Source organism: Lissotriton helveticus, chromosome 1_2, assembly GCF_964261635.1.
Source record: "Lissotriton helveticus chromosome 1_2, aLisHel1.1, whole genome shotgun sequence".
Taxonomy (NCBI): domain Eukaryota; kingdom Metazoa; phylum Chordata; class Amphibia; order Caudata; family Salamandridae; genus Lissotriton; species Lissotriton helveticus.
The window spans coordinates 114,941,175-114,967,159 of NC_136058.1; the positions used below are offsets into that span (position 1 = coordinate 114,941,175).

Sequence of the window (25,985 nt, forward strand, 5' to 3'; positions counted from 1 at the left end):
GGTAACACCTCTCTTCAGCCCGGCTAGCTTGATTCCAGTGGTGTGGAGTGCCTGGGACTCACGTCTGAGCATCCCCAGTACACTTAGAGCGGTAACTGCAAACACAACAATGATGGACAGAATGTGGATCAATGTCACACATTCACCCCAGTCCAAAGATCTGGGCCCAAATCCATCGTTTTTCCACTCCACACCACCCTGGGTTAGACAATGGCGATATGCAAATCAGCGCTGACCCTGTGCCCCATGGGAACAGTCCAGTCCGAACTACAAAAGCCATGTCCTTCCCAGAACGGAAACAAGCATCCGAGGACCGGCCCGGTTTCGAGGTAACACCTCTCTTCAGCCCGGCTAGCTTGATTCCAGTGGTGTGGAGTGCCTGGGGCTCACGTCTGAGCATCCCCAGTACACTTAGAGCGGTAACTGCAAACACAACAATGATGGACAGAATGTGGATCAATGTCACACATTCACCCCAGTCCAAAGATCTGGGCCCAAATCCATCATTTTTCCACTCCACACCACCCTGGGTTAGACAATGGCGATATGCAAATCAGCGCTGACCCTGTGCCCCATGGGAACAGTCCAGTCCGAACTACAAAAGCCATGTCCTTCCCAGAACCGAAACAAGCATCCGAGGACCGGCCCGGTTTCAAGGTAACACCTCTCTTCAGCCCGGCTAGCTTGATTCCAGTGGTGTGGAGTGCCTGGGACTCACGTCTGAGCATCCCCAGTACACTTAGAGCGGTAACTGCAAACACAACAATGATGGACAGAATGTGGATCAATGTCACACATTCACCCCAGTCCAAAGATCTGGGCCCAAATCCATCGTTTTTCCACTCCACACCACCCTGGGTTAGACAATGGCGATATGCAAATCAGCGCTGACCCTGTGCCCCATGGGAACAGTCCAGTTTCAAACAGTAGCAGCTCCCCCCCCCCCCCCCAGCGCCTTAAGACCCTCACGGGTAAGTAGCGAGCTTTACAAGTGCCCTGATTGATTGATTGATTGATTGAACTAACATGGGTGCTGCGTGGGTGTGTTTTCCATAAGAGTTGCTGAGTGTTCCTGAGAGAGGGCTGGTTTGTCTCTTGGCTGGTGCCCTTCGTGTCTCTCATATGATGCTCTCACTGGGAGACCTGATCTCTTAATCTTCATTAAAGTACCACACAGGGGCTACACTGGCATTGAATACCCCAAATGTACACACGTTAGGTAGAAACTCTGCTGTATTCATATGGAAACAGAGCACAGAGAGGGTGGTCTCACCGATGCCAGCCACAATACAAACTCCCTTTGGTCCACGCCCGCAGCAGCAAAAGCAACACTGGGTATGTCATGAACAAGGGAGTAAGAAGTACTGCTAAAAGCAAGTGCCACGTTACAACACAATACAACATCACCTACAACGCTCGTAATCCTTCCTTCATCTAACAGCCAGAAACCACATATTTCAGCCACAAGCGCTCTAGTTAGAACCATCCCCTCGGTAAGAGTAAGACCTAAGGGTTATTGGATGTAAACCGTTTTTTGTTCAAAGTATGTCTTTACAAGCCTTTTACACGTGTACACAGTCTGTATTCTATTGCCAGATCTCGGGCTCAGAGTGCGGCAGTCACGACAGCAGCAGCCACGACCAGAGGAGCGGGAGCAGGAGGAGAAGCCGGCGCTTTCGCACTCCCCGAGTTTCCCCGAGTCTCCTCGAGTCCCCTCCGTTCCCTCCGTGGTTTCGAATCTACACCATCCTGAAGGAGCCTGGTAACGTGTTTGCTACGCTTGCTACAAGGTAAGAGGGAAGCAGGGCCACCGTTAGAGGCGGCTGCGAAGTAAGAGCCGGGGGGTGCTGACCAATGGGGCTGCTTGACCAGGTCTCCCAGCCTGCGGTCCCCCTGTGCGCTCCGCTCGCGTTGTCTCCCTCCCTCACGGCGGAATACACCCCGCTCAAAGCTGATCACTAGCGCCGCTCCCGCCCCACCTCCTCGAAAAAAGCGGCCCATCGTCGCGGTCGGAGATACATCAAACCTGCAGTCAATTTACCGGCGGACAGCTGGCGCCTCATAACCCACAGCGCGGCAGTGGAACCCACAGTTTCCCAGCAGCCTGATAATTTCATCATAAAACTCAAAAGCCCAAATGGAAAAAATAAACTAACTTCCACAACATTTCAATTAATTTAAAGGAACAACAGCACTGCCCAACAAGAGTAAATCTCAACCATTACAAAAATTAGATCAGGAAGGCAACGGAGGGAAGATAATCTTCCAGAAAAACCTTTAGGGGAAGACAAAAAAGGGCAATGGAGTCCTTCCGAGTACGACCAATGAGGCAGTGGAAGGAGACGCTGCGGGAAGAGGCAAGAGCCCCAAAAAACTAAGTTTGAAAGAGCCATGTACCAGCTCTATGGAGACATTAGAACCCTCTCATGCAATGACAAAACGACACGGTTCCCAGAGCTCAGTCATAGCAGCAAAGGGGCCCCTCAAGGGCAGCACAGCCCGCGGCCAACCTGACTACGACGCAACGCCCTCTCCTGCCCAAAATGTTCAAGCCCTGTGTCCCAAAGCAAGCAAACGTGCTTTATTTACTGACTTCCTTAAAGTTTGCCAAAGACTCTCCACCGGGAGTGGAATAGAATTCCCACAAGACAACATCAGCTCCAATTCTTACAGCAACCAACATAATGCCTTCACGGAGGTAATGAATAAGGGCACGAAATCACCATCGTCTCCACCTAATTCAAGGTGTCCAAGTGAGCCCCGCAACGCCCCCACCATTAAAATAAGAAGGATCTCTGGGGGCGGGGGATCAGGCCCTCCCGGGTCAGAAGACCCGACCAGCAACCAACAGGTCAAAGGCACGGGCCCGGGCCGTCTCTCGTCGTATCCACCTTCCAAGGCTCAAAAAGCTTTCCACACTACATCGACCTGCGCTTTAGTCCATCGGGCTTCAGACGCAAGCAATGAAGTGAGCAACGACTCGGTCTTCTTGGGGCAAAGCCCACGATCGACCCAGATAACCATCCCTGAAACAACAGAGGCAGGATTACCTCAAAACCAAATCTGCACCCAAAAGCTGCCCACACCGCCAACGGTGAGTTCCCCTAGTTTAACGAGTGGTCACCTTACGCTGGAATCAGACAAAAAGGAGGGAAACTACAGCTTCCTCTCTGCAGGACCAGCAACTGATGTGATCGAAGATATCAAAATCAGTAGAAATTCGAAGTCACAAGAAGATAGCGTTCCAGCAAATGATAATGCAAAGCCCAAACGAAGCACCTGCCAGCTCCCCGCACTTTTTGATTCAAGTCATGGTAATAAAGACTGCATCTTAAAAAGGACATCGAGAAGGAGTGCCTACCCGTGTGAGCACGAAACCCAAATTGATCCTTCCAAACATCTTGACTCCTCATTTATACTCAGTCAGACCCAGGGGGAAATCATCGAGAGCACTCAAACGGTCACAATATGGCCATAACTATTAAAGACAATGGAAACCATAGGTGTAGCCATGTCCTACCACGCAGACAAATTAGACACGCAAGTCGACCTCCTCAACCTCTTGGCTCTTCATGTCCAGGGGATTGAATCTAATTTACAGGACTTAAACCGTATGATTACGAAGGTGCAACTTAATAAGGACTCTTCTTTTGACACTTGTCACTGCTCTCAAATAATAGATAAACTGGCTACTGTACCCAGTCTGATGACGCAAATACTGGGGGCCGTCAGGGATTCATCAAAGGAAATAAAGCCAACCACAAACCAAGCAAACGTCCAACAAGACGTTAAAAAGGAAACTGGCTGGCCAACAGACGATGATAGCTGTGGTGAGGAAAGCACGGAATCCCGAGACAGATCCTCCCCTCTCTCCACCAACGACACTCCCACGCCAGTAACCTTAGATGACCAAAACCCAGTCGCCACTCAAGAGGAAGCTTTGCTAACTCAGGTACCACCAACAACCAAGGCAACCTCAGATGATCAAAATCCAGTCGCCATTCGAGAGGAAGCTTTGCTAACTCAGGTACCACCACTAATCAAGGTAACAGGCTCCAACCATTCTGAACAGGCATCCACTCTCACAAAGAGAGAAAGTAAGCGCCTGAGAAAAGCAAGAAAATTTAAATCACAGACTCGAGGGGCGCCACAATCACAGTCCCAAACAACATACAAAAATTTCAACGGCAAAGAAGTTACACAGCAGCCAGAGGCTGCCCCACCTCGAAACAAAATAACATCAGAGCCAGGGCTACTTTCAATAACAAATCCCACACCAAAGGCAACTACTAATGCAAAAGATCCTATAGAACGTATGAGTTCAATCCAGAACGTAAGGAAAGTGTATAGCATTTTCAACCGTCAAGGGGAGAAAGCAGAACGCATTCCACCAATTTCAGACTTAGTTCAAAATGCAGAGACTGAGCAAGGTTTTCAAACAAAAGCTAGCTCCCAACTCATGCAAGCACCAGCAAACGACGGGCAAGTAGACGCAGATATACCCGTCAAGAGTAAGGCAAAAAAGACAAGAGACATGCTGAGTGTAGAAATTCAAGCACCATCTGTCCTGGCCTCAAACGGCAAGGAGGCAACAAGCAGCGTGAACACATCTAACTGGTCCACCTTAGAGCTAGAGGCAGAACAGGCAGGAACAGCCTTGTCAAATCCCGAAAAGAGAAGACGGCCAAAAGATCAAAACCGGCACACCCCAAGTAATAAAATCGAGCTAATTCCGCAATATAGCTCGAGAGCGCCTTACAACATACTAAATAGAGGGTCCATTTTAAGAATCCTAGAAGAACTACCTGGCCTCCGACACCTACAATCAAGCGACTTGGCATTAATCGAGTTTAAACCAAACCCTTTCAAACTAGGCCATGAATCCACGATAACAACGTGGATTAAACATACCGATACCAAACTAATCCTGACACACAGGGAGGACTTTGCCTTATGGGGCATAGAGATAAAAAAGGTGGAGCCTGCACGATACCCCAGTCCGTTGCAGAAAGAAAGCCCTAAACGAAGTCTTCTAAAAAACGCCAAAGGTCCAGATCAAAGAAGCCGCATCGAAGATGAAGATCATTCTCACAGGCAAATCACAATTGCTTTCGCCCATGAGGACGTAGCTACATCTGAAAGGCACCAACAAGCACCCCTGGCTTTAACCAAAAGGACCCTGGAATGAACCAACGGAAGACGAACAACAGGCAAAGAGCAGGGCTGCAAGATCTGTTCGTGGAATGTCAACAGACTAAACACAAAGCTGGAGGAAGACGACTTCATAGAATTCATCACCCAGTACAAACTACTCTTGTATCAGGAAACATGGCTGACAAAAAACACACCGCTGGTGGGATACAAAGAATTCTTCACACCAGCACATAAGGAGGCACGTCTCGGCAGGGCAAAGGGCGGCCTATCTATCTTCATATCTACTGACTACCTTTGGTTATCTAGCTGCACTGAACTACACTCCACATGGATGCAATGCATCAAAATTGATATCTCGCCCATTATGGGTTTACTGATCGTAAACTTATACATGCACCCTGGTGGAAAACACAAACGGAAAAGGATAAAACAACTACTCACAGCAATTAACACACTAAAATCCACCTACCCGAGTGATAACATCCTTATAACCGGAGATTTCAACATGAATTTACTGCAGGGTGATGATGGATCTCTCCCTACTCACATCGATCCGAGACAGGGCAATCAAAGTAGGAAAAGCGCAATGGGGAGGAAATGCGCTATAGTACTGGAAGCCCTCCACTTGTACACTCTAAACAGAAGGGGCTACATGGACAAACCAGCTGCCCTAACGAGGGTCAGCAAGACTTCAGGTTCAACAATAGACTATACTCTGGTTGACCCCGACCTATTCACTTATATCAAAGATTTCCACAATCAGGCACGCCTTCCATTTTGTTGGTTGTTGTCCTGCCTCAGAGCCCGTCCTCTCCACCCCGCACCCGCCTCCCAGCTGCTCCTCCCACGCTCCGCCCCCTCCTCTATGCACTTATGTCAGAACAATCCACGCGCAGCGGTCACGCGCAGCGGTCGCGCCCTATGCGCGCCGAAGGTGCGCCAAAGGTAAGCCCCTCTACGCCCGTCCGCGCCTGGACCGCGCCCAGCGCCAGACCCCCTGGACTACGCAAACCCCACTCCACCCGCATAACGTATACCGCCGCCACCATTCTAGCCCTTAACCCCGGACTCACACCACAATGCTACGAGGCTGTCCCGGGACGTACCCACGGTCCCTTCGCCTGCCACTCCTGCAAATATACCAGCATCAAGACCCATACCACATCCATTAAACCCAAAAACAGCTCCGACTCTTATCACCTGAAGTGCATCCTGCTAAACACCCGCTCGATCCACAGACACGCCACTGAACTCTGGGATCTACTGGACACTACATCACCGGACATTGCCTTCCTTACTGAAACATGGATGAACCCGTCATCAACACCCGACATCGCCATAGCCATCCCGGACAACTACAAAATCATCCGAAAAGACCGCACCATCCAAACAGGAGGAGGCATCGCCATCGTCCATAAGAACACCATCAAAATCACGACCAACTCCGACGATTTCCTCACAACCGCCGAACACCTCCACTTCCAGATCCACACCGACCCTAGGACCACACTTAGAGGCACCCTCATCTACAGACCTCCAGGAACCCGTAAACAATTCAGCGAAGACATCACATCCGAGAACTACATTCTACTAGGAGACCTCAACTTCCACCTAGAAAAGAAAAACGACAGCAACACCACCACCCTTCTTGACAACCTGGCCAATCTCGGACTCAAACAACTTGTTGACACCCCCACCCATGTAGCCGGACATACGCTCGACCCAATCTTCACCTCCAGCAAACATATCTCCTTTGATCACACCACAGCCCTCCATTGGACGGACCACAGTTGTGTTCACTTCAGCTACAAAACCATCTCGACCCACAACCCCCCACAACGTATTCCCCGAAGAAAATGGAACAAAATCACCACCGACCAACTCCTCACATCGCTCAACCAAAACCCACCCGCCCTCTCATCGGACCCAAACGAAGCGGCCATCAAACCCAAACAATGGATCACTCACAGCGCTGACGAATTAGCACCCTTGAAAAACCATCACTCCAAACAAGACAGCAAAAAGGCCCCCTGGTTCAACGATAACCTTGAGAAATCCAAGAAGCTATGCCGTACTCTCGAGAAAACATGGAGAAAAAACCCAACCACCAACAACATGTCCACCCTCAAGGCAGCCACCCGCAAGCACCACCAGCTGATTCGATCCACCAAGAAATCTGCATTCAAGAATCGACTCGACAACAACGCCCATAACAGCAAGGAACTATTCAACATCGTCAAAGAATTCACCAACCCCACCGCAGCCTCAAACGACATCACTCCCTCCCAAAACCTCTGCGACTCGTTATCCTCCTTCTTCTACAACAAAATTGCAGACATACATAAAAGTTTCGGAAACAGCTCCAACGAACAATACTCTCCACCCCCCTCAGAACGTAAACTGCCCTCTAACAACCTCAGCACCTGGAACCCAATATCCACTGAAGACACGATCCGCCTGATGAACTCCATCCATTCTGGCTCACCAACCGACCCATGCCCCCACCACATCTTCAACAAAGCTGACTCCATCATCGCACCCCATCTCCGTGATGTCATCAACGGCTCCTTCAACTCTGCTACCTTCCCAGAAAGCTGGAAACATGCCGAAGTCAGCGCTCTCCTGAAGAAACCAACTGCAGACCCCTCCGAACTTAAAAACTACCGACCCATATCCCTCCTCCCATTCCCGGCCAAAGTCATTGAGAAAGCCGTCAATAGCCAACTCGCCGCCTTCCTCGAATCCAACAACTCCCTCGATCCCACACAGTCCGGCTTTTGAGGCAAACACAGCACCGAAACAGCCCTCATCGCCGCAACAGACGACATCCAAACACTACTGGACAACGGAGAAACAGTGGCCCTCATTCTACTCGACCTCTCCGCCGCCTTCGACACGGTTTGCCACAGCACCCTCATACAACGTCTCAACAACATCGGCATACAAGGAAAAGCCTTGGACTGGATCACCTCGTTCCTTGCTGGGAGAACTCAGAAAGTCCGACTTCCCCCGTTCAGATCAGAGGCAACAGAAGTCATCTGCGGTGTACCACAAGGATCATCACTCAGTCCCACCCTCTTCAACGTTTACATGAGTCCACTCGCTTCCATCGCGCGTCAACACAACCTTAACATCATCTCCTACGCCGACGACACCCAGCTGATCCTTTCCCTCACCAAAGACCCCAACACCGCCAAAACCAATCTTCACGAAGGCATGAAAGAAGTAGCCGTCTGGATGAAAAACAGCCGCCTAAAACTCAACTCAGACAAAACGGAAGTGCTCATCCTAGGATCATCCCCCTCCGCCTGGGACGACTCATGGTGGCCTGCGGATCTGGGCTCAGCACCCATACCCACAGACCACGCACGCAACCTTGGCTTCATCCTAGATTCCTCACTCTCGATGACCAAACAAGTCAACGCCGTCTCATCCTCCTGCTTCAACGTACTTTGTATGCTCAAAAAAATCTTCCACTGGATCCCCACCGAAACAAGAAAGACTGTCACCCACGCACTGGTTACGAGTCGACTAGACTACGGAAACACCCTCTACGCCGGAATTACAGCCAAATTACAGAAAAAACTCCAACGCATCCAAAACGCATCAGCGAGACTCATTCTGGACATCCCTCGCCAAGATCACATCACCGGTCACCTGAAAGACCTCCACTGGCTTCCCGTCAACAAGAGAATAACATTCCGTCTCCTCACCCACGCACACAAGGCCCTCTACAAACTAGGACCTGAATGCCTCAACACTCGACTATCCTTCTACACACCCACCCGCCAACTAAGATCCTCCAATCAAGGCCTTGCCGCAGTTCCGCGTATCCAAAGATCCACCATGGGAGGTAGATCATTCTCCTACTTGGCGGCCAAGACCTGGAACTCACTCCCCACTCACCTCCGTCTCACACAGAACCACATCCCCTTCAGAAAAGAACTCAAAACCTGGCTTTTCGATAAATAATAATCCCCCTCCCCAAGCGCCTTGAGACCCTCTGGGTGAGTAGTGCGCTATATAAATCATTGAACTTGAACTTGATGTCTAACTAAGAAATTCATAACTTTGAACAGCCTAAAACAAGGCTGCGTGTTGGCCCCCAGCCTGTTTAACATCTACACCGCAGACCTAGAAAGTGATCCACGTACAATCCAGGGAGATCCACCAAAACTGGGCCAAACACCCATAGTTAGTCTACAATATGCAGACGACATTGTGCTCCTCTCAAAAACCCTGATCGGCCTACAACGTTTGATTTCCAAACTCGCGTTATACATCACCAAAGCTGAATTAACTATAAACCTCAAAAAATCAAATATCTTATGCTTCTCCAGCTTCCGAAAGAAAAAAACAAAATTTGTATGGAGGATAAATTCCACTATATTAACACAGGTGGACAAATACAAATATTTTGGCATTTCACTTGACCATCAATTAAAGTACAACCACCACTTAGAACTGGGGAAGTCAAAAGCCAAACCGCTTCAATTCGCCTTTAACACTATACAAAAACATCTAAGTGTTAGTTCTACCGGCCATATGCTAAAGATCGTAGCTGCCAAATTTTTGCCATCGCTCACATATGGCTCGGAAATGATGGCATCCAGGGACTCCCCAGTGCTAAATCTTACCCAATCCAGACTGTTTAAAAACCTCTTCTCGATCCCGAGACATATCTCACAAGCCCAAATACGTTTGTAATACGGACTAACCAATAAGACTCCGGCAAGACAAGGTGCTCTGGCCAAATACTATTGGCGCATGAGGGACGCTGAAGATAACACCCTTACCCATTTCTGCTGGCTAGAGGTCGAAAAACAGGCCGGGTCCTCTAATTCAACACACAAATCCCTTAGGTAAGCGCTTGTTTCATTAAAGTTGGAAGAAGCCTGGCTTTCACTTATATCATACAACGCTTTTAAACACCTTACCAACAAAGCCATCAAACAAGCATCGCTGCAATTGGACAAAGCCGCAGTGGCCGGAAAAAGCCATGCCTGGATTGTGTTGCCAACTTACAACCATCTGAAACCTCAGCCATACTTGCAAGATTGTTTCAGGGACTATTATAAGAGGAAATTAAGCCTTCTGAGGCTGGGATGCTTCTCGAGTAAAGACCTCACCCCCAAATGGCAGCAGACCTGGTTAACTTCTGCCTGTCGTCTCTGTGGCAACGCCATAGAGTCTTTATTGCATTTAATATGCATATGCAAAAACTTAGGAAAACGCTTTTGCTACCACTTTTAAGAGAAGCTCGGGTGAGAACTTGCAGGGCGGCTGTGATAGAATGCCTCAGCGGGTCCCGGATACAACTAGCCTGCAAAACTTTAACATTTCTGGCTCATGCTGCAGAAGAGCTAGAAAACAAGGCAGTAATTAAAGATGACTTTGGGCAACCGGTCTCACCATGGCTGCCCCTGGACCCCCACTTCCCTTCCTAATGGACATCCTTTTATTTTCACTTTTCCAGGCAGTGTTCTCTATTCTGAGTCAAAATGTGCACCCTCCATCAAATTCACTTATTTCCCCTAAGCATTTGTACTTCTTCCTAGAACAATCATCTGTTGTTTCGTAGTTCCAATGAGATAGTCATACCTTCCCTCAGCCACATTCTTATAATTTTACACTGCGATTGTATACTTGTGTAAGTTTGCTAAGATTATGTTTTTTTCTTTCTTTTTTTTTTCTCTTTTTCCTTCGTTTTTTAAACTTATAATTTCTCAGGTGATTTTAATGTTGTTTTTATGCTGACTATACGATGCACATGTTGTTTGTATGGTGGTAAGACCCACCCTTTTATGATTTTTTTTTATAAATCAAATAAAAGTATTTTTGTTGTTGCTATTGCCAGACCTGAAACGTAGACCGCATCAGGGTCTAGCTAACAGGATCGTCCAGCCAACTAATGCTTATATAAAACTGCTGCTGTCCTTTATGTAGTCATTCGTACAGCCGTCCTACTGTTTCTATAAGCTGTACATAGGATGTTACTGTTAACCAACTCAATAGAACTCAATGCAGTTTTTATTGTGCCGACTTTGGGAGGACGGCAGGCCATTTCAGGCTCACCTGGATTTGAATTCACGACCTACAGTCCAGATCATCGTATGCTTCAGACCGGTCTCTTCCCTTACTGAGCAACCCAGAGAGGTTAAGAACATACAGTGATACGTTTGCAACACTTCCACACACACTGCTGGTAGTCAAGCACTGTTGTGTAATAATGTCATTGAGGCCTCATTTTCAGGTCATTCAGAGGCGGTGCAGAAGTTGTTGCTAGTCTGGTTGGTGCAGTATTTCTCTTGCGCCCCCCTACCCTTCCCAGCTCAGGGTGACGGGGTTAACGAGCTCTGGAAGATGTTGTTCAGCCGGTTGCTCAGGACGTTTCCTCAGATTCCCCCTTTTGTTTAAAATTCAGAGATAAGCTGAGATGTTCTAGAAGTGCCTCCGGCCTTAAGCGATCTCTGTGTTGCCGACCTTCTCTTCGAACACTGTAGCCTTACTGCTTAGTCAGCTCTGATGGGCCCCAATGCTGGACCTAGAAGAGTATGTGTTGATGTTTTATATTTTTACCAACCCAGTTTAAAGTCAACTGCCTCAAGTATTTTATGAGCTTAAACACATACCGACGTGCTATACTGTGTTTTTTTTTAAATGCCGATTTCAGCAAAGGGTTTTTATTGTATGCCCCCTAATGGCTACTTAGTTAGGTTTTCACTAACGGGGCCGATTTACTGCCGTTTCTTCCAGATGTGGGGAGGTCGTCTTCAAACAAGATTTTCATCAGATCAATGTGGCATAACGTTTCAGCTGATCATTTTGGTAGTTTAACATTGTCATTCTGTTATTAGGTATGACACCCTTTAAAGACTTGTCTGTCATCTTTTGTCTTTCCTTTAAAAATTGTATTATTCTGTATAATGAAACATTTATTGTGACTAAGTGAAGCATCTGTTACTGTTTGGCTTTTGTCAGGAAGATATGTTCTGCAGCTGTCTGCAGACTCTCTGCATTACGTGAGATACATTACTTGTCTGCTATATATGGCGTAGATTCAATCCTCAAATATTGATGTAATTACGGTATTCCAGATTGACATTTCCATTCCACACCACATAATTCAACACCAAACCACATAATTCAAACCCACAATACAGTCAGTCAAAATTAACTTTATTTGGTTTGTCACAACCATAAAGTATACATATAAAAATTTCAATTTAGTAGAAAAAGGATAAAATTCATTTTCTTAAAAAGTATTTTTTCAGTTCTTTAAAAGTATAACATTATTTTCCAGTCCCCACTTTTAAGTTGATTCGGCTTTTAAAAGCAAAGTCTCTACTTTCTTCATAAATTTCACCCCGCAGCATATAAAAATGTTCGAACCCGCTCCCATCCAGCTGGTGACAGCCTGCCTGCAGGTGTGGATCTGCAGGGCATTTCAACAAAGTTCTTCTCTCATCTTTTATTGACACGCACGTACACAGTAGATGGCATAAGGTTTCCGTATGGTACCCGCATAGTCTACATCTTGACTTTTCGTGTGTGTTTTTCCATGATGGAATCAAATCTTTAGAAGAATGGTCGCCCAGTCTAAAAGCCATGAATTTCATTTTTAAAGATAACCGAAAGTGTGCCACGAGGTAAGGTTGCGGCTTTAATCGTTTATATGAATTTAGTACAGTCCATGCATGTCGACGTTTGGCCAAAGTCTTTTTGTCTTCTATCAAAGATAGAGCTTTTGCGTTTAGTTTGCAGATCTTTTTAAAGGATGCTTCTTCCAGTTGGCTATTCGAGATTTCCTATATTTTGAGGGTTTCTAAGGTTGTACGCAAGTCGTCACCCCAAGAACTGGGTTCTTGTTGATCATATTGTTTTTTAATTTCTAGCCAACATAGGTTATTTAGTGATCCTAATTCTGCAGCTCTAAGCTTCCAGCACCATTTCGCTAAGACTGCTTTCCTTTGATATGTTTGGTTTTGCAGGCCAAATTCCAATCTTATTTGTGCTGGAGCTGATCCTTTATAAAGATTGAACACCGATTTATATATTTTTGTCTGGAGTGTGTTTAAAATGTCAATTTCTTTCCCGTGCCATATTTCTAGCCCATAGGAGAGAGATGGTAATACTTGGGCTGCCATTACTTTTAGGAGATGGTCATATGACGGGCATTGAAGTTTCCTTTGTAGTATTCTGTAGGCGAAACTTAGTGATTGTGCTTTAGCAATGATGTTTCTTTTTTGATGTAATATGGACATGTTTTTACTTAGTGTAACCCCTAAGTATTTATATGTTGTTGTTTCCTCAATATGTTTGTCCTTTGTGTACCATTTAAATAATCGTCCGCTTGAGCCTGCCAATCTCACCACTTTTGTTTTTTTGATGTTTAATTCCAGACCTTCACAGTCAAAGTACTCTGTTAATTTGGATATTATCCTTTGAAGACCTATCGGTGTTTGACTTAAAACCACAATGTCGTCTGCATATTGTAAGAACTGGATGCATTCGTTAGCCAATTTTGGTGGGTGTCCGTTCACATTCTGCAGATGCCTTTCTAAATCTGCCAAATATATGTTAAAAAGGCTTGGAGAGAGCACGCAGCCCTGTTTGAGGCCGTTTCTTATTTTTAATTCTGCGGATGTTCGTCTCCCATCTCCAAGCTTTACTTTTGCCCACGTTCCGCTATATAAAGCGATTATAATGTCAATTAAAGTCGACGGGAGACCGCATGTTTCAAATTTTTTCCATAGGCGGTCTCTTGGAACTCGGTCGAAAGCGGATTTCAAATCTATATAGCAGGATAGTAATCCGGTCTTCTTTTTACCTGCTCCTTCGATTAGTAGTGCCAGTGCTGAAAGATTAGTTGTACAACCCGTGCCTTCCATAAAACCCGTTTGAAATGTTGGTACTATTTTATTTTTATTTATCCATTGTCGAAGGTGAATCAATATGCAAGATGCGAAGAGCTTTGCCTCTACATCGATTAGGGCTATCAATCTGTGATTCCCGGGTTCCATTCTACACCCGTTTTTGTATATTGGGTGGAAGATGTTACCCTGCCAGGACTGCGGTATCTTTTTTTCCATATATAGATGATTGAATAACGGCGGCAGGTATTTTGCCCAAAAATCGGGATCGTATTTATATACCTTTGGAAGCCCATTGGGGCCTGCTGCTCCTTCCGCTTTCAGTTTTTTTTATCAAGGCGGTTGTTTGTTTGACTGTTGTCAGAAGAGTTGGTTCTTCTAGGTCAATACTTTTATGCTGATCATCTTTTCCATGTCCGGTTTCTGCTTCTCTCTGAACCATTCATTTTTTCAAGTCTTTATTTATTTCTTTGTGGGGTCGGTTCCTGTGTGTGTTAAACAGGCTTTCAATATAATGAACCCATGTTGTTTCACTAATACCGATGTTATACTGTCCACCCGTTCCTTTCGATAATTTATTAATTATATTCCAGAATTCACTGCTATTTGGTAGTTTGCTCGTCCGTAGCAGATCTTCCCAAATTGTCTCCATGTGCGATCTTTTCGCTTTTCTGCATTCCTCTTTATATTCTTTTCTCATTTTTAGTATTTCGTTATTATCTACTTTTTTTCCAAACCTCTGGTCTGCAGCCTTTATTCTTTATTTTTTCGCGATTTCCCTTTTTTTATCTCTTAATTTGGTGGTATACCATGGATCTTTGTTAGCTTCTTGTCCATATTTTACTGGTGTTTTTACCGAGAATTTTCCTAGCACAAGTTTATGTAAGTTCTCCCATTTTCTTTCGAGCGATTGGTTTTCAAGGGCCTCCATAGTTTTTACTTGTTCGAGCACCAATTCCATTATCTCGTTTTTTATGGGACCCTTCCATTTAAGTTTTTTCAGGTTATGTATTACCGGAATAGAGGCTAAAGATTCTATCTTTGTTTTTTCTTCGATGTTTATACTCAGTGTAGTCTCTTGTGAAAAGTGATCACTTTCCGGTCGGGTTATTATTTCAAAATGATCCACCATCTTTATTAGATCTTTGCTAATTAGTGTGAAGTCTAGTATGGAATTTTTCTTTCCACTAGAGAAGGTGGTTCTTGCGGGTCGATCTCCCTTCATGTTTCCATTTAAGATCGTTAGTCCTAGTGATTCCAGCTCGTTCCATATCTTTTGGATGTAATTTTTGTCCTGCATGGCTCTTGTTAGATTACTATTAAAGTCACCTGAGATGAACATCTCATGGAATTGGTGAGTTTTTTGCAAAGTTTTTATCAAATTTAATAGCGTTAGTAATTTTTTGACTTTTGTAGCCTTGTCTGGATGGATATATATACTTATGATCAGCAACTTCCATCCTAAACTGTCTTTGCTTGCTTTATTCTCTAATTTGATATCTTGTATCCAGTTCTCCCCTGGATCTAGCAATTCAGTTTTCCAGTTTAGGTCATTTGTTATGAAAGTAGATAATCCTCCCCTTGGGTGTCCATACTTTGCAATTTTCTCCGCCATTACATGATGTTCCTCGTATCCCATGATTTGCCTCGGGGTTTCGTTCCATGTTTCCTGGAGAAGTATTATTTCGAATTTGCTCAGGAAGTCCATTGTCTCTTGATCTTGACTCATTTCTTTAAAACCATGGACATTCCACGAGCAAATTTTTATTCTCCTCTCTGGTTTCTGGTCTGACTTATTATTTTTCTTTTGATTATTTGGGACAAAAACATTTCCGTCAGGATCGATGCGAATTTAGGGCTAGTGCTAACCAAGACCAGTCCTTATCTTCTTTCAACCCGTGGTTCGCTTGCTTTATTTTTGTGCAGATCTGTTCTTGTTGCGTGATTGATTTATTTCTTGCTCCCATCAAGATTGTGTACGTTTTTTCATTTTTCTTCTTGGGTTGGGAAGCCATGTTGTTTAATAAAGGGAATGGGTACTTTATAGGCGTTTGAAGCTCTAGTGTTATTCCCCATTCTGCAAAGTATGTCCTTGTCAAAAAAATGAGCTCTACTATATCTTTTGATGCCCACGTAGTGCTACTTATTTCTTCATCTTTCTCTTTGTTTGTTTGGGTAAATTCTACTGATTTGAGGTCTCTTGTTGTTATTCCCCTTAATTTCGGTATCTCTTCAAACAATCTCAGTATATTCCCCCGGTTCAGCATGTCCAGTTTTCCTCTTGTTTGGTATTCCGGCCTAAATAGTAATTTACAGTCTATTTCTGTGCCTTCCGTTTGGGAAATCTGTTTTTGATAAACTTCTCTTTTTCCCTCTGTTTGATCAAGTCGAATATATGGTATTTGTCCGTATTGTCGTTCCGTTGTTGTTGATTCTAGTCGGCTAGAATCCACCGATGTCACCACTTTTTGGAGACTCATTAATTCTCGATCTACTGGTGCATTACTTATGTTTTGCCCCATATTATCATTTGGTGAAATTCCATGTGAGTCATTACATGTTCTTCCTTTTTTTCCTACCGTTATGGTTAGACATGTATTTATTTCCCTTACTTGGTCTACCTGTGTTTTTTGGCTCTGTTCTTTTTCCATTATATTCATACTTTGTGATGTGTTTTCTCCTGTCTTACATTTTAAACAATTTTGTGCTGAAAGTTCATGCTCTGGCTTTTGTGTTGATGCATTTACCTGTTCTTTTTCTTGTTTTTTGGCCTGACCGGGATCCACAATACAATTCTTGCAACGCACCACATACATCCAATACACACCACAGAATTCCCCATGATGCTACAAAATTTAAAAGCACACCACATAATTCAACCCCACTACATGCCACTCCACCAGACAATACATTATACATAATTATACTCCATGAAACACAATCCCACTCCACATAACTTGAGTACACTCAATACCATATAATTACGATACACAATTCCAATGCATACGATGCAACATAATTCCATTGCATAAATCCACGCCACACCACACAATTCCACAACAAACAATTCCAATCCAACCCACATAATTCCACATCACATACATGCACTCCACTCCATAACACCTGGCTAAAAGACATTGTCATTTACAACGCCAATAGCTCTCAGATTGCCAAGGTGTATTGTCTTTCTAGAACAAAAAAAAGCTTGCAAAAGAGAGACCTATGGCTTTGCCAGTGCTTTTTTTCTCTCAGCTCTGGAATCCTCAGTGGTGAATTAAAAGTTGTTATAGCTGCAGATTGCTCTACTAAGCACTCTGCTCTGGCCCTGCATGCTTTTTGGAGTCTTCTTACACAAGCACATTTATGCAGCATCATGCATAGTTTTAAAAAAAATTGTCGTTCTTAAATACCGATCAGCCATCTTGGAAAAATAAATAAAAAATTTCAAATAATATGCCTAAATAGCCAACAGTACATAAAAATATAGGTGCACACAAAGCCATACATCATCAGCCATATATACATTTGATTTCTTAGCACAAAACTGGAGCTTAAATTGTTGATTGTGGGACCCGTAGACTTTGCTTTTAATCGTGACTCTCTCTCACTTAACTACACTGTGTAATCTTGGGCATATCCGATAATCTTCATTAATGTGAATCCTATCTCAATAGTCTGAAGAAGATGCAAAATAAACAGAATCAGTCCACTCGCTTGGATACTTTAGGCCTACCTGGATGTTTAGAGTGACATACAACACCACACAATTCCTCACCACACAAATTACTGTTATACAATTGAACACCACCCAACATAATTACATTCCACACAATGCCACCCTAAGTACCATGATTCAACTCCACATAATTACACTCTACTTAATGACAGATAAATACACCCCACATAAAACCACTCTATGCCACTTACCTGCCGCCACCGCCGAGAGTCATATCCTGTGATCCGTTGGTCTGCCGCCACCGCCGAGAGTCATTCTGGGCTGCAAACGGGCGCCAGAGCAAGCGCCGGAGCTGACGCTTAAGCCGCCAACGCCAAGAGAGTCATACCTGGGCATAGAAACCGCGCCGCCGCTCCGGGAGGGACTACAACTCCCGGCAGGCATTGCGGCGGCGCGTGGAAGTGACGCGAAACGCGCCAGCAGTGCGCTCTGAGGCCAATAAAGGGAGACAGAGACCCGCGTCGCGGGACGCGAGCGGAACGCCCGGGGCAAAGCCCGGGCAAAGGGCGGGCCCTCTACGGCCCTCATCGGCACGAGGAGGCAGGGCAGGGCCAGAAACCCTGCGCAAGGCTCGCGAGGCATCCTACTGTTCAAGTAAGACTGTATTGTTTGTGATACATATTACCCTGTGGTTTGAGGAGTATTAGCTCTTTGTCATTAACATCAGTATGCCTAAAAAGGGATCTGCACCACTTGCACCACTTGCCAACACAATGGAAAACTACTTGGTGCAAACAGTGAAAAAAATCAATCTACAGAGGAGAGAATCGCTGGGATTCAGTCAGTCACCTGACTTACACTGTTTGTCCCCATCTTCATCCCCCTCACCTGAGGACTTAGTGTCCCTGCAGACTTTCTCTGATGCCTCTTCAAATTGTCCTACCATACAGGAATCCGGCTCCCTAAATGATAATATGTTGTCTGGTCCCGAGGTCCTTATCGTGGAGCATGGAAATAAATCTGACAGTGATGTGGATCAGGAAATTCGTGCTGACCCTACAGATGAAGATATTTCTATCACTGAACAAACTTCTCGATTAGACTCTGTGAAAAATAAAAACCCGCCAAGACGGGGGGGACTAAGATCTGGGGCCAGGAGGAAGAGGGTAAACATCCCAAAAGCAAACCCAAAGGAAGTTGAAGGGGGAAGTGTTGAGATTAATGTCAGCCATGATGAGGACTTGTTTGATAAGATCGCTGACTTAATAGATAGTAAAATCAAATCTATTGTTAAACCATTACTCTCTAAAATTGATAAATTACAATCTGAAGTCAAAAAGCTGGGAGGGCAGTTGAATAAACTAACAGAGGGTGTTGTTAATGTTACGATGTTGGTATCAAACCTGGACAAAAATAGTAGAGAAGTTGATGATCAGGAGGGGGAGAATACAGATGACGTATTAAATAATCCACCACCTCAGCCTCCTGATCCAAAACCTATTGCTCCCAATACTAATAGAGGGGATGGTCTGTTAACGGCTGAGATACCCCCTGCACATGCTCAGTTAACTGACCCTCTTCAATTTATAGTTGAAGCTTCCCCTGTCGTTTTAGTATTGGCAAATGTACCACCCTTAGAAGCCGGTGCTGAAGAATCCCCTTCCTCTCTGTCTAACAAAGCCTTGCAGTGGCTTACTACTAATATGAGGTTAGCTCCAGGGGGGGGTCAACTGCTGGCTCAAGAGATTAAAACTGCTAAAAGGGTCTCATGGCTAGGTAATCGCCCCAAAAAATTCAAGGGGGATTGCGTGGCAGTAAGCTTCTTACATTCAGGCGTGTTGCCTAACATCCTTATCAATTTACTTCCACCCCAACGCAGGCAGGGCTCTGTTGTACCATTAACATTGAAGTTCTTTTATGGTGAGCAGCAGAACGTCACCTACCCTAAAAACACCAGCCTTTGGATGGGATACTAATTCTGATTTAAACTATAGATGGGGTTGGGAACAACATCGGAATACTGTAAATCAATCCGCTCTCCTAGTACATCAGAATCCTTTTGCTCAACCCCTCTTATTGTCTAATCGATTTGCACCCTTATCCTTTTTGGATCATAATGACTGACTCTTGTCAGAACATTCTAGTCAGACAGAGAATAGTGTGCCTGTATTCAGTATGCTTACTTGGAATATAGCTGGTATAAAGACCAAAGTAGGTAATGCAACTTGGTTGGCTTTTATAATTAGGTATGATATCATTGCTCTGCAGGAAACTTGGGACACAAATTCTAGTTTTTCTCTTGATGGCTACAGTCATTTTTGTATCCCTGCTGTGGCTAGCACAGCAGGAAGAGCGAGGGGAGGACTGTTAAGCCTCTTCAAACTAGACATCAAAGGTAGCCTTAAGAAATGTGACTCAGGATCTGAGCAATGTCTTATTGTTGAATTGTCTCGTGTGGAATCTCCTAATATTTTGTTTATTAATTTTTATAATTCCAATGCTGCTGACTGTACAACATATAGTCTAGGTAGATTGGATTACTTTCTGTCAGTCTATAGTGAAGATGTTAATGCATTTGAAATCATTTTTTTGGGGGATTTTAATATACACCCTTGTTCACTTATGTGTGTTTGCGATGACTCAGAATCCCCTCCAAATTGTGCACTGGTCCATCTTGAACATAACAGACAGGGGGGTTGTTTAGAGAACTTCCTCGCAAGATGGAACCTATACGAATCCAGTTGTGGGGAGGGGGGGATTAGAGCCCCTACTTTCAAGGGCTCAGACAATGACTCTATTATTGATTATATTTTTATTTCTGTATGTTTTTTATCCAAGGTTTTAATGTATAGAACTGTGGTTTCCGCTTTTAGTGATCATAACCCAGTTTCCATGGACCTAGTAGTGTCTGATTTTTTAGGGCGAAACCATGGTCCTTGTTATGAAGAAAGAAAGCTTAAAGTTAAGGATCAGGGAAGGAGACTGAAATGGGATAGTATAATCCCAGAACCCTTTGTTCAAGAAGTTCTTTCAGAGGCTGAGGAGGAGGTTGGAGTGTGTTTATCTAGTGACTCTAATGATGGGGAAGTGATCTTTGCATTTAGCAGCATATGTAACAAGATAAACGGCAGGCTTTCTGTGACTAGTAATTCCAAGCCGAAACCTTTTAAAAGATGGTTTGATCACAGTTGCTCAAAAGCACACTCTGCATTGCTCAATGCTTTGAAAACTGTTCCGAAAGATCGTGACCTCATCAGCAATAGTAGAGCACTATACAAAAAGGCCATTGTAGTAAGGAAAAAACAGCTTAAAGATGAAGCCTGGACACAACTTACTGATCCAGCCATTTTAAAAAATAGTGGAGAATTCTGGAGGATTGTCAACCAACCCTTACTCACAGGGGAGGATAACTCCCCTCTAGAAACTAATATCCCTGATGAGGGTTGGATTAAACACTTCAGAGACATCTATTCAGCTCATAATAACGCTGATACCAGGGAACAGGAAGTTAATACTATTCCACTAGGGAACCATTTGCACTTTGAAGTCAGTGAAGTATTATCTGCAATAGATTGTACTTTAAAAAAAAAAGGCACCAGGACCAGATGGTGTCCCCGCTGATGCCTTTAAATGCTTCCCTAACTTCTGGTCAAGATTGCTCTGCAGGGTCTTTAATGCCTTAAACCGTGATAATATTCCCAAGTCATGGAAAACATCAATAATCATTCCTGTTTTAAAAAAAGGAAATAGGCAGGATCCTGCATGTTACAGACCAATTTCACTGATTGATTCTTCAGTTAAGATTCTTGGGAGAGTCATATTAGTTAAATTGAATGAATGGGCCACCGAGAACAATATCTTGAGTAATGTGCAATATGGGTTCAGACCTAAAAGAAGTACCCTGGATCAGTGCCTTAATCTCCACCTCCTGATCGAGAAATATACCAGGGCCAAGGATGGGTCCATGTACCTTGGGTTCATGGACCTCTCCTCTGCGTTTGATATGGTCAATAGATCCAAGCTCTGGTTAAAATTACTCGACATGGGTCTGGATAGATCCATAGTTAATTTATTAGCTGACTTACACTCTGGCCTTACTGCTAAAATTAGAGTATCCTCGAAAGGAAGGTGTACAGATGTTTTTGCGTCTGAAAAGGGAGTAAGACAGGGATGTATTCTGGCACCACTGTTATTTACGCTTTATGTGTACGCGCTGGAGCCAGCCCTCAGGGGCGTTACAAGCGACATTCCACGTGCAGGAGAGCAGGGGATACCAGTTCTCCTTTATGCGGATGACGCTGTTCTTCTTGCGCGTACTGGGGTGGGGCTTCAACGACTCCTGGATGCCTTTGAATCCTTTATGGGCTCACTTGACCTGAAAATAAATGCAAAAAAATCGCAGGTTATGCTCATGGGCAGGGCCTCTAGGAGACCCTTTCATAAAACTTTTCTTTGTGGGCAGGAAAAGCTTGTACGTGTCTCCTCCTTTCCCTACCTTGGGCTCACCTTTGACGACAAAGGTAGCTGGGGTCCTCATGTTACAAGCAGAGCATCTATGCTGGCCAGGACATCTGCTGCCCTCCATGGGTTTTCTAAAAAACTGGGGGGTAGGCCATTTGCAGCTATCAGTAAAATATACAAGGCTAAATGCATTTCAGTTGCATCATATGGTGGCTCATTGTGGGGATATAGGGGAGTGGAACCCATACAGACAATGGAAAACAAATTTTTTAGATCTGTCTTGGGCGTCCCCCAGTCAACCCCGGCCTATACAGTCCATATGGAACTGGGGGAAGGCTACATCTCAGACCTGATTAGAATAGCACCTTTAGTTGCTTGGCTGAGGATGTGGCTGAACACAGAAATTCCTCTTAATCACACCATAATGAGGGACTGTTTGAACCTAGATAATGTACACAGGATTAGGTGGTTGATGTACATTAAGGAAAATTTCTTGAAGTTGGGGAGGCCTGAACTTTACACTGCTATTGATTCTCTAACATCAAAAGATATTGTTTACACCAAAGTTGGAATGAAGGAGCTCCTAACCCTGGAGAGGGAAGAAATTGAGCTGAAGAAACCCTGTGTCAGGGCCAGTGTACTGCTGGCTATACCCAACGGTCCTGACAGTTACCTTAACGTGGTGACCCATCCCTACCACAGGTTTATTTTAACTCGTTTTCGATTTAATTTGATACATTTTAGCTTGGGTTTTTATCCCGTCTGGAGTACCCCAGAAAAGGCACCACCCTGTTCTTGCGACCATTTTTCTGACCAAAGTACTATGCACTTTATAATGTTTTGCAGCCACTATAATGAAGCTCGGAAATTGTTTCTTGTACCTATACTCAAGGAAGCAGGATTTATTTTAGTTAGACCTGCTCTTATTTATCTACAAATGCTACAAACTCCCAGGATTATGTTTTACGTGGCTAGTTTCCTGGTGAGAGCTATCAGAAGCAGGAATATTAGACTTAAAAATGTGTCTACTTGCCTTTGTAGTATAGATCAACACTTTAGTTAGTACGTTGGCTGGTGACCTTTTGGGTCAGCATTCTTAGAAAGCACTGTAACAGGGTTAGTAGTTGCCAGTTCTAATCATTTTGCTGGGGACCCCTTTAGCATTTTTACACTTTTTAAGTCTAAGTCTTTATTGCACTTTAGCACTTTTGCACTTTAGCACTTTGCACTTTGTACCAGTTATGCTGATGTTAAAATGTAACATTGTGTATGTTGGTCTTTTTAACCTGTTATTCTTAAATTGTTTTTAATTGTTTTTAATGTATGTGTTGTTTGTATTTTTGTTTCATATATTTGCCATTGTCTTTGTATGATATTAAGTTATCGCAATAAAGTATTTGACTGACTGACTGACACTCTATGCCACATAGCAACAATCCACATAAATCCACTCCACCCCCTGCCATGTAATTCCAATCAGTATAATTTCACTCAACGCCACACAGTTCCACGCCACACTACACAAATCCACTCCGCACCATACAATTCCAATCCAACTCATATAATTCCACACCAAATCACATACATCCACTCCAAACCAAAACACATGAATAAGCGAAATTGTCTTTTACAACGCCAATAGCTCGCCTCTAACTCTCGCAAATGCGAGACCTATTGGCATTGCCAATGCTTGTTTTTGTCTTATGCCTGTGCCATTGTTGTCTTGCACGTCTAACACCAGACATGCTGTTTGAAACTCTGCCTTCCTAGGTAAATAACTGAATATAAATGTGCATGGCAGCGTTTCTGAGTAATGAATTGAAACTGGGAAGACTTCGTTCACACTTTTTAGATTTGTGGGACTAAGAACGCTGTTCTTTACAATTGATGGGCGGTAAAGCGTTAAACTGGATGACGCCAGGGTCACGGGAATCCACGCGGAGGCGGCGCCCTCGGACGCTCCGGTCTTTTATAACGCCAGCGATAGTAACCTGACTCATAAACCCTTCCCTTGTTTGCAATGGAGCTGTCGCTGATGTCTGCGGGATCTTTCTTTCTGCAGCAGTTGACGCTGTCGAACGTCCTGCTGTTTTTGGCAATCTTCCTCTTGGTTGGCGATTATGTTAAAAGGAGGGCGCCGAAGAATTACCCCCCAGGACCCTTCTCCTGGCCCTTTATTGGATGTTTACCCTCCATGGACTTTGCTCAGCCTCATGTCTCATTACAAAAGGTAAGATTACAGAAACAAGTTCACGAACTGTGATAGCAAATGATTTTTTATGATATTTCAGTTACAAGTGGGCGGCGGCAATACAAGTTTACATACTCCAGGGAGAGGGAGACCATAGAAGTGCAGCGCAGAGCAGAGTTCGCACAGAGCAGCAGCGCCAGCTTCGCTCCCTACTACCCATCTCCCAGGTGTAGCTCGGTAGCAGTAGTGCCCAGCGTCATACATGCACTTAACATGTAGTGTACACATGCAGCAGACAGTATTGGAAGCTTTCCTCGCTCAGGGAGCAGCAGCGCTGCGCGACCTTCCCTCCCTGATAGTAGAGGTTAAACAAGGATAGGTGACACTTCCGTGCACGCCTAGACGGGGTAACCGATGTAGCTGTAGAGAATTGGCGTGGGGCAGCGCCGCAAGTCATTTACTGCGCTGCTTTTACGCCAATTCGAAAGGGCAGTAATGCACCTTATTTACAAGATAAGCTTCAGCCAGCCCTTACCCGCCACGCGCAAACGCAGGCACCCGAGAACCATGGCAAAAGGGTGTCTGTGGGGCTGGCATGGTTGTTTTTTTTCAGGAATGTGTGCATGATTGTTTTTTGCAGAAAGGTGTACCTACCTGCGCAAAAACAATCATGAGACGTTTTCCTCTGTCAATGTGTGCTGCAGAATGCAGCTCATGAGTATCACATTGTCTATTAATAACGTCATTAGTTGTAGCTCACTGTATCTGTTCTATAGTGGTATAGTTAGATTCGATATGCCGATATTAAGGGTTCTATGTAGATGGGCATTTTAGTTGCGAGTGGTATTCGCACTTGTGTCATTACTTTCGGTGTAAATGTGTCATTGAGTGTTTTTGCAAGATTTGAGCGCATGTTCAGTATCCACTGCTGTCAGTGTATGACGTGAAAAAAGTACTGGGAGAAGTACATGTGTATTCAATTTACAACATCACAGTTGGAAGTTTACGGAGATGTTTGCACATCCAAACTGATACTATCAGTCTCACTTGTGCTGTAAATAAAGTGCCTCTATTTTCACCAAGATCAAAGTAATCCGATTTGTTGTAATAGATCTTGAAAAGCAACAAGTGGAGATAATATTAGTGAGGATTGCAGAAGTTCAGTCACTTTACCATTTTGTAGTTGTTCATTCAATTCAATTCAAACAAGCTTTATTCGATTTTTGATTTAAAATCATAAAAGCATAAAATCAAATTTTTTTTTACAAGATTTAAAAATAGACAAACTACAATCCATACTATACAGAATAGGCTTGATTAAATCTAAAAAACCATCTTCAGTCATCTAAAAAATCTTCAGTCATCTAAAAAATCATTAAAAACAAAGACATTGGATTAAAATGCATTATCAAACAGAGCCAAAATGGGATCTAATTACAGGGAGCTTCTGACTTTTATGACAGCTTTTAAAAAACATGAGACAGCGTAAATAACATGTTCATCTCCTAATTGTAATAGTTTCACGAATGCTGATCTACATGTACGAATCCCCCAAGATTTTAGGATAGGTAACAAAAACAGCTTTCTGGGATTCATATAAAATTTACAAAATAACGCAAAATGGATGTTC

General features: G+C 44.2%; 1 protein-coding gene across 2 annotated transcripts in view; it reads left to right on the plus strand.

Moving 5' to 3' along the window:
* Positions 1-24,163: 24,163 nt before the first annotated feature.
* Positions 24,164-25,985, plus strand: part of LOC144798777 (cytochrome P450 2J2-like) — a 446,433-nt gene continuing 444,611 nt past the window's right edge. For both annotated transcript variants that reach the window (XM_078669831.1, XM_078669823.1), the window contains exon 1: positions 24,164-24,394. In XM_078669831.1, coding sequence (XP_078525957.1) covers positions 24,185-24,394 — 210 coding nt within the window. In that variant the 5' untranslated portion in view covers positions 24,164-24,184. The remainder of the gene's footprint in view (positions 24,395-25,985) is intronic.